This window comes from Plecotus auritus (genome assembly GCF_963455305.1).
Source record: "Plecotus auritus genome assembly, chromosome: 7".
NCBI lineage: Eukaryota > Metazoa > Chordata > Mammalia > Chiroptera > Vespertilionidae > Plecotus > Plecotus auritus.
This window is the reverse complement of record NC_137774.1, coordinates 70,660,496-70,674,372: the sequence shown is the minus strand read 5'-3', so window position 1 is coordinate 70,674,372 and position 13,877 is coordinate 70,660,496. Positions and strand designations below refer to the sequence as shown.

At 50.6% G+C, this 13,877-nt stretch overlaps 1 protein-coding gene across 7 annotated transcripts in view; it reads left to right on the top strand.

Annotated features, from left to right (window-relative positions):
• Window positions 1–95: 95 nt before the first annotated feature.
• HAGH (hydroxyacylglutathione hydrolase) overlaps window positions 96–13,877 on the top strand; it is a 44,299-nt gene continuing 30,517 nt past the window's right edge. The window contains exons 1-7 of one of the 7 annotated variants that reach the window (XM_080682604.1): window positions 96–378; window positions 2,729–2,901; window positions 3,414–3,478; window positions 5,345–5,462; window positions 8,751–8,859; window positions 12,003–12,106; window positions 12,444–12,545. In XM_080682604.1, the coding sequence (XP_080538730.1) occupies window positions 306–378; window positions 2,729–2,901; window positions 3,414–3,478; window positions 5,345–5,462; window positions 8,751–8,859; window positions 12,003–12,106; window positions 12,444–12,545 (744 nt within the window). In that variant the 5' untranslated portion in view covers window positions 96–305. Of the gene's footprint in view, window positions 379–663; window positions 804–2,728; window positions 2,909–3,413; window positions 3,479–5,344; window positions 5,463–8,750; window positions 8,860–12,002; window positions 12,107–12,443; window positions 12,546–13,877 lie in introns of those variants that run through there. The other 6 variants (XM_080682605.1, XM_080682599.1, XM_080682603.1 and 3 more) reach the window with 6 other exon arrangements.

Genomic DNA, 13,877 nt, shown 5'->3' with positions numbered 1-13,877 from the left:
GGCCGCGGGTGAACCGCTGTCCAGTGGCTGCCTTTGGGACGCTGGCCTGGTCCCTGGAAAGAACGGAGGCGCTTATGTCGCTCTTAAGCTGCAGCCGCTTCCTTGATTCTCGCCCGCGGGGAATGGGCATGGGTTTGGACGCGAGCGCTGATTGGCCGTGAGGCGGGCAGGACTTGGACTCGAGCTCTGATTGGTCGAGAAGTGGGGTGGGGGTGCAAGACAGGCACTGATTGGCCGCGACTCGCGGACTCCGGCGTGTGCTGCCCGCCCACGCCTCGCACTGCCGCCCGCTCTCCGCCCCGGTCATGGTGCTGAGCCGGCTGCTCGGCCGCTGGAGTCTCACCGCACTGGGAGCCGCTTGCGCCCGCCGCGGCCTGGGTAGGTCGGCCGGGGCCGGCTGGGCCGGGGCAGGGTTGACAGCGGCAGGGGCCGGGGGCGGGGACGTCAGGTCCTAGGGTCCTGGCGGGTGTCATAGCCGGGAACGGCAGTTAGGCCACCTGAGCTCCCCAGGCGTCCCATAGGCGCCGGCGGCCCGCAGCCGGGCGTTGGGCGTGGACGCAGCCCGCTGGCCCGCGCCAGTGCGGCGGCAGGGAGTCACCGGGCCGCTGCGGCTGACGCCTGACGCTGTTTTTTTTTTTTTTTTCTTGTTTTTTTATCGATATAGGACTTTAACCCTCGCTGACGGCGGCAGGCAGGCCAGTTGGGTTCGAAAGGCTGCACAGCAGTTGGGTCAGGCTTTGAGAGGGCTGAAGACAGAGTGGGTAACTGTTAGCTGAGGTGAGGTTGCTGAAGGATTGTGCTAGGTAAGGACCGACCTCCCTGCCGTCAGCCCGGCAGCCCTCACGTTCCTTGACGTTGGGCGGTGCGGGGGGGTTTCCCACATATTTCCATACCCCCACCCCACAAATCCCGTATTTCGAATGCCCTAAGGTGATGTGACTGCCTAGAGCCCCAGAAAATGCTATTATATTCTCCACAAAGTAAATCACATCTTTTCATCTGAGTTTTGGTTGTCAAGTAGACCCCGAGGCATGGAATCTAAAGTGATGACAAAGGGGAGAACCCTGGAGCAATGCTTGGGTCCTGTAAGACTGGGTCCTGTGGGCTGTGGGACCCTGGCTCTCCCTTGTTGTGTTTCCATCAGTGCCTCTAAAATGAGAGGCATTGGGCACTCTGGCCTCCAAGGGCCTGCTCTTCCAGCTGTCAGATCAGATTCTAACCTCTTGCTTTGTTGGAATATTTTGGCCTTTATTTTGAAATCTCCTTTTCCTTATTTCCTGATATTTTACCTGGCTGATTAGCAATAGGGGTGGTCTCTGGAACCTGTTTAGCAGTTACCTAAATGACAGGAGGGCATTAAGTAGGCAGATGGAACAAGCAGTGAAGCCCTTCTTGGCTATTTTCAAATTCTACTGAAAGCAGTTAAGGTTCTGGAGTGGGTAATGTGTCGCCATTACTAAGGAAAGAGCCTGTTTTGTTTTGTTTTCCATTTAGGAAAGCTCATCACAGTGTCAGGGCTGAGTGTCTGTGTCAGGAGTGGACAGTAGGGAATTGCCAGGAGTTGATGCCATGCAGAAGGACTGGTCCCAATCAAAAGAAGTCAAACAAAACATGTCTCAGGACGTGGCCCAGACCATATGCTGCAGGTCCATACACTCTGGTTACACAAAGATGACAGTTGCAAACCAGTGAGCTGGGAGCATTTCTCTGGTTGTGGGGGACTAGGTTATATAATTTTTGGAAAAGGAATAAGGTTTCTGCTGGCGATTGGACCAGATGAATTCTTAAGAGATAATGGCATCTTCCCCAGGTTGCTAAGCACCAACTGTAAATAACGGTTTCTTCTTTACCTGGGCAGCGTGAATAATCTATGGGAAAAACAGAAATGCCCTCCCCCCCCCGCCCCCCCCCCCGCTTTGAGGAGGATGCTTCTAGACTCCTGGAGTTTTGTTTCTATCCTTCTGCTCACCTCCCACCCGTACCCGCAATACACACACTGCTTTGTGTAGTATAATCGTCAGGCTCAGATAACACTGGGTCTCAGATAGCTGGGGGAACATCACAAACTTGATCATACAAAAATGTTTGTTCTGCTCTGCATGAGGAGAAGGGTCTGGCAAATACCCAGCTAGTTGTCAAAGGAAAGAGGGGATTGGATATCTGTGTGTGGTCATTAAAGCGACAGTTCAGGCAGTTTCCCTGGCCATGCAGAAAAGGTTGAATCTGCTTTCCATGGCCCCTGGAGACATGGCCTGTCTTGTTAGTCAGTCAGTGCTCCCTGCTTTCTGGATCCCTTTGGGGAGAGGCCCTATCCCAGCACATATCCCAGAATTTCATGGCTGCCTTCTGTCGCTTTCTGTTGTACAGTTTTAGTCCCTTTTATGCTAAGGCTTAAGGGCCTCCATGAATTTTTAGATTGAATAATAGGAGTTTCATTGTTGAAAATATTCAGATCATAAATCTGAAAGAACTGATTTCCATGAATATGAATATGAATTGTTTTCTAGATTTTCTTACTGATGTGGTTAAATGAGAATATTCTCTTCTCTTTCAAAGAAACTTAGACAACCCTGCAGGGTGAGCCTCATGCTTGGATGTTCACTGCATGTCGTTCTGGGATGTCACATCCCCAGGACGCCCCTATTGCTGTGTCATTGAGGGCTTGATTTGAAGTCTATGCCTGATGTGGCCTCACATGAACACTGACCAAAACTGCATTCTTGTTCAGGTCTAGCCCAGCTGGGACTTCTCCATCACACAGATTTGAGGAAGAGCTTGACCGTGGAACAGGACGCCATGAAGGTTGAGTTATTGCCTGCCCTGACCGACAACTACATGTACCTGATCATCGATGATGACACCAAGGAGGCCGCCATTGTGGACCCAGTGCAGCCCCAGAAGGTGGGAGGTGTGTCCCCGGCACCAGTTCTTCATCCTCTGATGGGTGTGATAACCACCGTGTTCTTGCAACTTGGCTGAAGCTAACTAGAAATGAATCTATTTCTTTTTTTTTTTTTACAAACAATTTAACTAGTGCCCAGCCACTGTTATCGGGGCAAAGGGCCAATGAAAGGGGTGGGGGTGACCAGAAGCTTTGGTGTGGAAAGATAAGGCCTTGTGTCTGTTAAGTCCTTGGGCAGAGAAGCAGGAGCTGTACTTGGTATTGTCTACTCTTCCTTGAGGCTTTGTGCCCTTGACCAGAGGGGCTTGGAGAGGTCGTGGGGGTGCATCAAGAGAGAGAAAAGCCACTTTCACCCTGCTCTACCGAAGTTAGGCCGAGTTGGCAGGGTCCGGACAGAGCCAGCCATTCCTGGCACACCCTGAGTTCTGTTTGGGTACCCCACCTCGTGGGCTGGTGAGCAAGCAATTGTAGTGTGACGGTGGCCTCTGTCCTGCTTCATGTTTGGTTGCAGGTTGTAGAAATGGCAAAAAAGCACGGAGTGAAGCTGACTACAGTGCTCACCACCCATCACCATTGGTAAGTGCTCCACTCCAGAGGCTGAACTTCTTCCAGGCCAGCAGAGCTGATTAGGCCTGATGGCTCCCTGCCAGGCACACCCTGAGGGTGGGGTTGGGTAGGGTTCTCACAGGCTCTCTGGGCCCTCCCACAGCTGGCAGTCTGAGTCACTTGTGCCCCCACAACTGTGACCACTGTGCAACTGAGGGTCTGCCTCTGAGAAGGCTTCGGGTGTCAGCCTCCGTGCTGCTGCCCGATCCCCTTGGTCTTCCAGGCCCTAGCCCAGCCTTGGGCAAACTATGGCCTGCGGGCCGGATCCGGCTGTTCTATCCAGTTCTCTTGCTCTCCCCTCCGCTCCTTTACTTTGAATTTATATTAGTTCACACAAACACTCCATCCATGCTTTTGTTCCGGCTCTCTCGTCCAGTTTAAGAACCCATTGTGGCCCTCGAGTCAAAAAGTTTGCCCACCCCTGCCCTAGCCCCTTGGCCCTGTGATGGGGCCTGGTAACTTGGGGGTTCTGTGGAGAGATGCTTGTGCTGTGGATCCTTCTGCCATGAGACGACCTCCGGCAATGCCTTTGAAAGCACTTGGGCTTGTGTGATGAGATGTTGGCCTCAATGTTAGGGAAAAAACTAGACTAGACTTTAGTGTTTTTAAAACCGATAGCCATATTTGAAGAGGTTGTGTGTGGCTTTTTTTCTTTTTATATTTAAAGGCTAAACGATGAAAAAACACCTGTGTTTGGGTTTAGGATTAGAGTTGTATGTCCAAGGTCCTTCTTCGAGATTTTTGAAACTTTTGAGGTTCTTCAAAGCTAAAAAAAAGAAAATAATGTTTATTTGGTTCTGATCCCCCACCTCCAAATAACTGCTAGAGTGCAGCTAACACCTTTGAGTGAATCTGTCCTTGTAGCATTGCTATTATTTAGCCTGTAGGAGCTCTGCTTCACCAGCCTTTTTCTCCCAGAAATAAAATGAGGCCTTTCACTGGGAGTGTTGTATGCATGTGGTTTGGCCAGCTTGTTAAATGGTGGAAATGTCTGGCTTGATATAACTAAGTTGCTGAGTCTCTGGGATATCAGGTGCTAATTACCGACGGGGTTTACAGCCCTGCCCTTGGCCTGAGCTACTTAATGCAGCCACTCTTTCTTTTGGGAAATCTGCCTGTGCTGTGCTTTGGGCCTCTTGGGCCTCCATGTGGCTGCAGGAAGCACCCCTGTTCCTCAGCTTTGCACAGTTTGCTTCTCTCTCCCACACTAAGTTATCCCCACATCAGCTGTCCCTTTTCTGGAAGATTTTCTCCGCACCTTATGTTTATGCTAGAACATAAACCCTAAACCAGGCCCTAAACTGAGCTCAAGGGTGTGGCCTGTGCCTCCTGCCCACTTATCAGTGGTCGTGAGCGGGCTAAGGGGCTGGCCCTGACCAGCATGTAACAGTCCTTTGAGGGAAGGAAGGCAAAGGGCCAGCCTCCTTTTATCTCTGGCCCTGCTGTTTCTGGGCCCACCAGAAGAGTCCATAGGTGACTGTGTAGTGACCAGAAAGCCCTGGCCTTGTCCTGGAACAGCTGCTCTTCAAGTGTGGGCACACGCCCTGCCCTGCGCTGCATTCAGGGCCCGGCTGAGCTAGCACTGGTGTAACTGACCTCCTTTTTGAAGTGCTGAGGCAGGGGCACCGAAATGCCTGGCATGGGAATGGAGTGCCTGAGGATGTTCTTATCAATGGAGCCAAATGACAGATGAGAAGCCAGTTTCCTGTGTTGGAAGATGCATTTCTACTTCTGATAGTAGAAACTAGGAAAATAAAATTTCTGTTTGGGCAGGGTTTACAAGCAAGCAAAGCTCCTTCATTATCAGCAGTAGCCCTAGGTCTTTTCCACTTCCAGGGACCATGCTGGCGGGAATGAGAAGCTTGTCAAGCTGGAACCTGGATTGAAGGTGTACGGGGGCGATGACCGGATTGGGGCCCTGACTCACAAGGTCACACACCTGTCTACACTGCAGGTGAGGAATGGACCGCAAAGGAAATGGATGTCAGGCCCTAGAGCATAGTGTGGGGTGGGGGCACGGTGGGAACACTTCCTCCTCCACCTGGCTGCCTCCTTTGTTTCCCCAGGGTCCTAGAGGGGCACATAAGGACTTGGCTGTGGAGACAGCCTGACTGGTGGATGGTTGGAGGGATCTTGGAGCTGCCCGAGCCTGGGCAGTCCCCTCTGCATCACAGGCAAATCAGTGTGCAGATAATGACTAGATAAGAGAGGAAGCTGCAGGGTACAGCTTGGAGCTAATGGGAAATTTAAATATGGATGCTACATGGGATCATGTTCTCATGCTGTTGCTAAATGTCTTGGATGTGATGATAGTGAGGTTATGCAGGAGGATGCTCTTTTCTTAGTAAATGCAGCTGGAATGTTTAGGGGCAATTTGTCAGGATGTGTGTGACTTGAAATGTGTGTGTGGGGAGCACATGCCCCAGATGTCCGCATTTGGTGATGCAGGTCAAGGTCATACAGATGTTCATCTTTATTTCAGTTTTTATTTTGGGTGTGTGTGTATTTTTTTTAATCTTTATTGTTCAGATTATTACAGATGTCCCTCCTTTTTTCCCCCATAGCTCCCCTCCACCCGTTCCCACCCCACCCTAGGCCCTAGCCACCCCACTGTCCAGGTCCATAGGTACTGCATACATGCATGTAAGATCTTTATCCAGTCTCTTCCCACACCCCCCCACATATCCCCTTCCCCCCGAGAATTGTCAGTCTGCTCCATTTCCATGCCCCTGATTCTATTACATTTACCACTTTATTCTGTTCATCAGATTTTTTATTCATTTGATTTTTAGATTCACTTGTTGATAGATATGTATTTGTTGTCACTTTGTTGTTTATAATTTTTTATCTTTACCTTTTTCTTCTTCTTCCTCTTCTTAAAGAATACCCTTCAGCATTTCATATAATACTGGTTTGGTGGTGATGAACTCCTTTAGCTTTTTCTTGTCTGTGAAGCTCTTTATCTGACCTTCAATTCTAAATGATAGCTTTGCTGGGTAGAGTAATCTTGGTTGTAGGTTCTTGCTATTCATCACTTTGAATATTTCTTGCCACTCCCTTCTGGCCTGTATAGTTTCTGTTGAGAAATCAGCTGACAGTCGTATGGGTGCTCCCTTGTAGGTAACTAACTGCTTTTCTCTTGCTGCTTTTAATATTCTCTCTTTGTCTTTTGCTCTTGGCATTTTAATTATGATGTGTCTTGGTGTGGTCCTCTTTGGATTCCTTTTGTTTGGGGTTCTCTGTGTTTCCTGGACTTGTAAGTCTATTTCTTTCACCAGGTAGGGGAAGTTTTCTGTCATTATTTCTTCAAATAGGTTTTCAATATAATTTTCTCTCCCTTCTTCTGGCACCCCCATAATTCGGATGTTGGTACACTTGAAGTTGTCCCAGAGGCTCCTTACACTATCTTCATATTTTTGGATTCTTTTTTCTTTTTGCTCTTCCAGTTGGGTGTTTTTTTTACTTCCTTGTATTTCAAATCTTGGACTTGATTCTTGGGATCCTCTAGTCTGCTGTTGAATCTCTGTATATTATTCTTTATTTCAGTCAGTGTATTCTTAATTTCTGACTGGTCCTTTTCCATTTTCTTGGCATTCTCACTAAGATCCTTGAAGTTCTCACTAAGTTCTTCGGAGGTTTCTAGAAGATTCTTGAGTAACCTTATAACTGTGGTTTTGAACTCTGTATCCAGTAGTTTGCTTTCTTGCATTTCTTTCATTTGTGACATGTTTCTTTGTCTCCCACATTTTGGCTGCTTCCCTGTGTTTGTTTCTATGTATTGGGTAGCTGCTAAGTCTCCTTGAGTTGATAGAGTGGTCTTGTGTGCGAGGTGTCCTATAGGGCCCCGTGGCTCAGCCTCCCCAATCACATGAGGTGGACACTCTTGGTGCACCTCTTTGTGGGCTGTGTGCAGTCTTGTTGAAGTTGAGCCTTGATTGCTGTTTTTATCACTGGGAGGAATTGACCTCCAGGCCAGTTGGCTGTGAGGACCAGCTGTCTACAATGGAAGAGCTGCTGTGCTGGAGACACCCTTATGGGGCCAGACTTGCTTCAATGGGGCTTTGGTGCTCACTGAGTCTGCCCCTTGAGTGTGTCACTTATGGATGTGAAGAGTTGTAATCTAGTATGGTCTTGCACTGACCACTGGGTACACTGGCTCTTGGATCTCCAAGGAGGTGCAAAGTCAGCCACTGCCTGGGGCCACCCATCAGGAGCTACAGAGCAGATTCCTCCTCTTTGTATTGGGTTGGGAAGTGCCCAGGTGAGGCCCAGCTGTGAAGCAAGGCAAGCTGGTGCTGCTGGCCTTGGGCCTTCTTTCAATAGGTTTGGGGCTCCCTGACTCAGCTGCAGCTTGTTTGACAGGTTTTAGGCTGAGAAAGGACAGGTCATTCATATGCAAAAGCTGCTGTGCACAGCTTGGGTGGGGTCGTAAATTGGGTAGGGCGGGATCTCAGGGAATCACCAGGGCAGAGCAAACAGCAATGGCTGTTAGTCCGTCCTGCACTGGGGAAATCCCAGCACAGGAACAAAAGCACCTCTCTCTGGAAGAAAGGTGCCCCCACATTCCTGCCCTGATGCCAGACAATCCAGTTTCTTCCCGTATATGTCTGGGTCCCCCCGAGTCTCGCCTGGCACTGGAGCTCAGAGCAAGCAGGAGCTTGTATCTCCTTCCCGATTAAAAAAGCGGCACACCCAGGTGCCAGCCCGTTCTGCGTCTCCGCACCTCCTACTAGTCTCAATGCGCTTTCTTCTTAATCTCTAGTTGTAGAACTTCCACTCAGCCAGCTTTCCCATGGTTCTGGATGATAGTTGTTCTGTATTTTAGTTGTAATTTTTATGTGGTTGTGGGAGGCAGCAAGTACAGGTGTTTACCTATGCCGCCATCTTGGTTCTCTGGGTGCATGTACTTTTTGATGGGAAGAGATGGGAGGAGGAGGGAGACAGAGAAGAAAAACAATAAAAGGCCAAACACCTAAGAAGCAAAACCATCTAGACGCCTAGATCAGTGGCTGATTTTGAGGGAGAAAACAATAGAAGCCCCTTTGGTTTTGCACGTCAGCAAATACCAGGTTCTAGGGTGGTCCCTGCCCCTGGGGACAAACCTGAGGACTGAGTCTCATGGTCACCAGCAAGATCCACATCTTGCTGTGTGGAAGGTGTGGGGCCTGAGCAAGACCTATAGACCAGCGGGCCATGTGCTTGTGAGCCCTAGGAGCACTCGCCAGCCTGTGCTTTGTTTCAGGTGGGGTCTCTCAACGTCAAGTGCCTATCTACACCATGTCACACTTCTGGACACATCTGCTACTTTGTGAGCAAGCCTGGCAGTTCCGAGCCCTCTGCTGTGTTTACAGGTGAGGGTTCAGTTTTGTGTGCTGGGGGTTGGGTGTTCTTTGCAAAGACCCTCTTGGCACAGGAGTGGAGAAGCAGAGCTTTTCCTGCCTGAAACTACATAGGGCTGAGAGGAGGACCACAGCCCTCAGGGCAGAGCCTGGGGCTCAGCTTCAGACACATGGGGGCAGGCAGGCTGGGTGGACACAGGGAGGAGTGGTGTCTCCTGGTGGGGCTGGTCTTGTGCTTCCCTCTGACCACTGTCTGGTGCCCTGAGAACAAGCCTTTCCTTGAGAGACTCTGCCTGGTAGAGATGCAGCCTGAGCCGCCACTACCTCCAGCAGCTGCCAGGTGGGCCTAACTCAGCGGTCGGCAAACTGCGGCTCACGAGCCACATGCGGCTCATGAGCCGCGGTTTGCCGCTCTGTTGACTAACGAGTTTGCCGACCACTGGCCTAACTGATGCCCTTCTGAGTGCTCACACTGCCCATCCCTCCGTGCGCTGTGAGCCGAGTAGGTTTGGCAAAGTCAGTAACCAGTCTTGGTCAGGGTCTCCTACACAGAGCAACCCTGAGAGGCCTGCCTGGCAGCCCCGACAAGCTCAGACGGTGGTGGGTGAGTTCAGGTAGCGGCTACAGTCTGCGGAGACCATGCCCTGAGTGAGGTTTGTGAAGCACGTCCCAGCACTGGGCTGAGGAAATGAAAGAATGTTAGTGTTGGTTGGGGAAGCGGCAAAGCAGAACGGCCATGTGACAACCAGGCATTTAGGGTGGCACGAACCAGTGGCCACAGACGAACGGTAATGGTTGAGAGTGCCCAGTGAAAAGCAGGCCTGTTGGCCCCATGGAGCCTACTGCCACCCTAATATTTTAGTGAATGTAATAGTTTTTAAGCTCTGTGTCTTCCAGAAATGTAAGTTATAATCATAATATTGTAACTGCAGTGAAAGTTTTTTTTAAAAAAATACAATGCTGAGTGCAGTATGGGCTCCTGGACTGGATCCTGCCATGGAAAAAGGGCGTTAATGGGAAATGTGCATTTAGTGGGGTGGAGTTTTTAGTTAATAACAATGTAGGGACACAGGCTTGTAGTTTCGACAAATACACCAGGGAAATGCCAACTGGGTGGGGGGTGCATAAGAGGCCTCTGTAGCTTGTCTATGAATTCAGTATTATCCACAGATCTCAGTTTTAAAAAAACATAGGCAGCTCTTTTCAGTGTCTTCACTGCAGTGATGGAGGTGGGGCTGTGAGTCAGGTTACCAGTCCCTGGGCATATTGTGGCAGCCCCAGGCCTCATGGTGGGCTAAGTCTGACTGTGGTGTGGAATAGGTAAATTGGCCCACATGCCACATGTGCACTGCCCTGAAGTGGTCTCACCTGTGCGTGTGGTGAGAGCAAAGTGTCCTCACTGAGTGATGTAGGCCTGAGTTGAGAGGAGTGTGCCCGGTGCCTGGCCTGGCAAACCTTCAGGACATCACACTTCTATTTCTACTGGACATCAGTCTGCCCATCTGTCAGGTGGTAAGGCAGTGTCTGTCTCTCAAGGTTGTCGTCAGGACCTGGGGGTGTGGGTGGGCCCCTTGGGACTGTGCTGTTAGAAGCTGGGTCTCGCTTTGGAAGGTGCAAACACAGCTGCAAACACAGACCTGAACTGTGTCCTGCACAAGTTGTCACTGTTTTCTGTGTGACAGCAGCTGGCAGGGAGTACATTGTCTTATTGGTGACTTTAGTAATGTGAAAAATTCCTCAATGGGGACTAATGGTGTGGAAATAGGACAGTCTAGCAGGGCTCTAGCTGGCCTGTGTGTGTAGCCAAGGAATCTACAGCATGCAAAGGTGGGCTTATTGGTGGCCCCAGGCCTCAAGCCCAGGTCTGAGTAACCCAGGGCCATGCTCCCTCCCCCTAAGATGTAAGCAGAGGAGGTGACAGCACTTAGAAGAGTGTGGCTTTGGCCCTGGGATGTGGTGGGCAGGACTGGGCACTGACCGGTCAGGGAAGAGGCTTGGCAGGTGCTGATGGAAGAGGAATGTTGCTTGATGTGGGGTCCCAGGCTGTCCTCACCACAGGGGCCTGGAGAACAAATGCCTGTGGTCTCTACTTGGCACAGAACCGAAGGGAAGGGAAGCAGCAGTGCATAGAGACCTGGAAGGGACACTGTCGAAAGAACGGAGTCAGGCCCTAGCTGCTTTGGCTCAGTGTATAGCATCGGCCTGTGGACTCAAGGGTCCCGGTTTCAATTCTGGTCAAGGGCACATGCCCGGGTTGAGGGCTCGGTCCCCAGTAGGGGGCGTGCAGGAGGCAGCCAATCAGTGATTCCCTCTCATCATTGATGTTTCTGTCTTGCTCTTCCTCTCCCTTCCTCTCTGAAATCATAAAAGCATATTTAAAAAAAATAAAGAACGAGTCAGGCCCTAGCCAGTTTTGCTCAATGGGTAGAGCATCGGCCTGCGGACTGAAGGGTCTGGGTTCACTTTCAGTCAAGGGCACATGCCTGGGTTGTGGGCTCGATCCCCAGTAGGGGGCGTGCAGGAGGCAGCCGATCAATGATTCTCTCTCATCATTGATGTTTCTCTGTCTCTCTCCCTTTCCCTTCTTCTCTGAAATCAATAAAAATATATTAAAAAAAAAAAAAGAATGAAGTCAGGAAAGGGTGATCTGTAGGTGGCAGGTTCAAATCTCGAGGGCTCTCGTGGGCTGTGGTCCTTTGTGAGGGGTTCCCGATGAGATCATGGAGGGTGTTATAGGATGGCCCTGGCTGCCTGGGAGAAGGGAAGATACAGGCCAGGCCTGGGAAGGGGCTACTGGGCAGGTGGGGACAAGTGCTGGGTATGGGGGTCTCAGCACTACAACTAATAGGAATGGGCAGTGAAGTGAGGAGTCAGCATGACCCTAAGGTTTGGGTATGAGCAGCTGTTTGGGAGCTGGTGGTACCAGTGAGTGAGACTTGAGTGAAAAGTTTTGGAGTGGGTGGGTTGTCTTTGGGCTCTGTCGGGTATCTAGGTGGAGGACACATCTGATGCTGGGCCCCAGTCAGCTCAGGGGACAAAGTGGTGCTTGACCCATGGACAGCAGGTGGTCAGCATTGCCCAGTAGTGGACCATCAGCCTCCCAAGGGGGTGTGTCCTACTGGTGGCCTCACTGCTCCATGGCTGTCCTCTTTCAGGTGATACCTTGTTTGTGGCTGGCTGCGGGAAGTTCTTTGAAGGGACAGCGGATGAGATGTACAGAGCCCTGATCGAGGTCCTGGGCCGGCTCCCTCCGGACACAGTAGGCAGAGCCCCTGCCAAGTTCCCAGGCTGGTGGTGTGAGGACATGCCTGCTCTCCCACGCTGTCCTCTGACCGCCTTTCCTGCACCCCCCTCTCGCCCCCTGTGGCTACCCCTGCGTGTGAGGAAGAGTGGGAGGGCAGAGGCATTTTCTCTAGGATCGTGGGTTTTCTCTAAACGTAGTTTTATTGTTTCACATATTGGCAAGAAGTGTCTTATCCTAAGGCATGCTCCCTGGTGTCACTGGCCCAGCACAGGGCCCTTGAGGCCAATATCTGAGGAGTTTGAGGGGGATTAATGAGTCTCTTCAGAGCTCCTGGGTTTGGCTTTTTCCTCAGAGAGTGTACTGTGGCCACGAATATACCATCAACAACCTCAAGTTTGCTCGCCATGTGGAGCCCAGCAACACCGCCATTCAGGAGAAACTGGCCTGGGCCAAGGTGAGTGGGATATGCTGTGGGGCACATCCTGTGTGTCAGTCACTGTGAAGTGACTTCCTGGGACTGTATAGGGCCCAGGTTGCTGGCACTCAAGGCATCATCTCCAGAGTGGGCAGCCAGTGCTCCTCAGGGCCATGAACAAGCGGGGGCTTAGGCCCACCCAGCTTTCTGCAGGAACCAGGTGGCTTGTCAGATCCTTTCTGACTCAGTGGGTCTGGGCTGGGCCTGGGAGTCTGTGCTTCCGCAGCAGGCCTAAGTGCCAGATCCCCGCCCACTTCCCATGTCCTGGGCAGCAGGTAGGACTGTGTGGCAGCTGTTCGCTCTGGAGGCTGTTTGACTGAAAGGCATTTATTTCAACTCTGTCCCCAGACTTGCTCCTTGGCTCAGCCCAGGGGTTGGCTTATTGTCCTGGACTTCTGGGGGCTTTGGAAACACAGCTGCAGATGTTCTGGGTAGGCAGAGGGTTTCCACTGCAGTTACTAAAGAAACATACACACCCGAGAAGGGAAGCAGGTATAGGGGAGCTCCCTTTTGCTGAGTTCAGTGAGTAAAGCTACCTCACCTAGTTTTTTTCTTCTTCTTCTTAAATAAATCACCTGGTTTTGTTAAGCATCTTTATCAATTTGGTGGTGGGGGGGGGGGCGGGTAGGCTTATAATACCTATAAAAATTTAAATTCACCCTAGCTGGTTTGGCTCACTGGATAGAACATCGGCCTATAGACTGAAGGGTCCCAGGTTCAATTCTGGTCAAGGGCACATGCCCGGGTTGCAGGCTTATTCCCCAGTGTGGGGCGTGCAGGAGGCAGCCGATCAATGATTCACTCTCATCATTGATGTTTCTATCTCTCTCTCCCTCTTTCTCTCTGAAATCAATAAAAATATTTTATTAAAAATTTAAATACTATCTTAATCAGTTTATAAATACCTCATTTTTTTTTTACACTGCACAGGTATGAATACTTTTCTTAATGTAAAAAACTCATCCTGGTCCTAGCTGGTTTTGCTCAGTGGTTAGAGTGCCTGTGGACTGAAGGGTCCTGGATTTGACAAAGGCACATGCCCGGGTTGTGGGTTCGATCCCCAGTAGGGGGCGTGCAGGAGGCAGCCGTTCAGTGATTCTTTCTCATCATTGATGTTTCTCTCTCCCTCTCTTTTCCTCTCTGAAATCAATAAAAATATATTTTTAAAAAACAAAACAAAACTCATCCTGGCCTTAGCCGGTTTGGCTCAGTGGATAGAGTGTCAGCCTGCAGACTGAAGGGTCCTGAGTTCTATTTTGGTCAAGGACACGTATCTCAGTTGTAAGCTCCTGGCCATGGTGGGGGCATGTG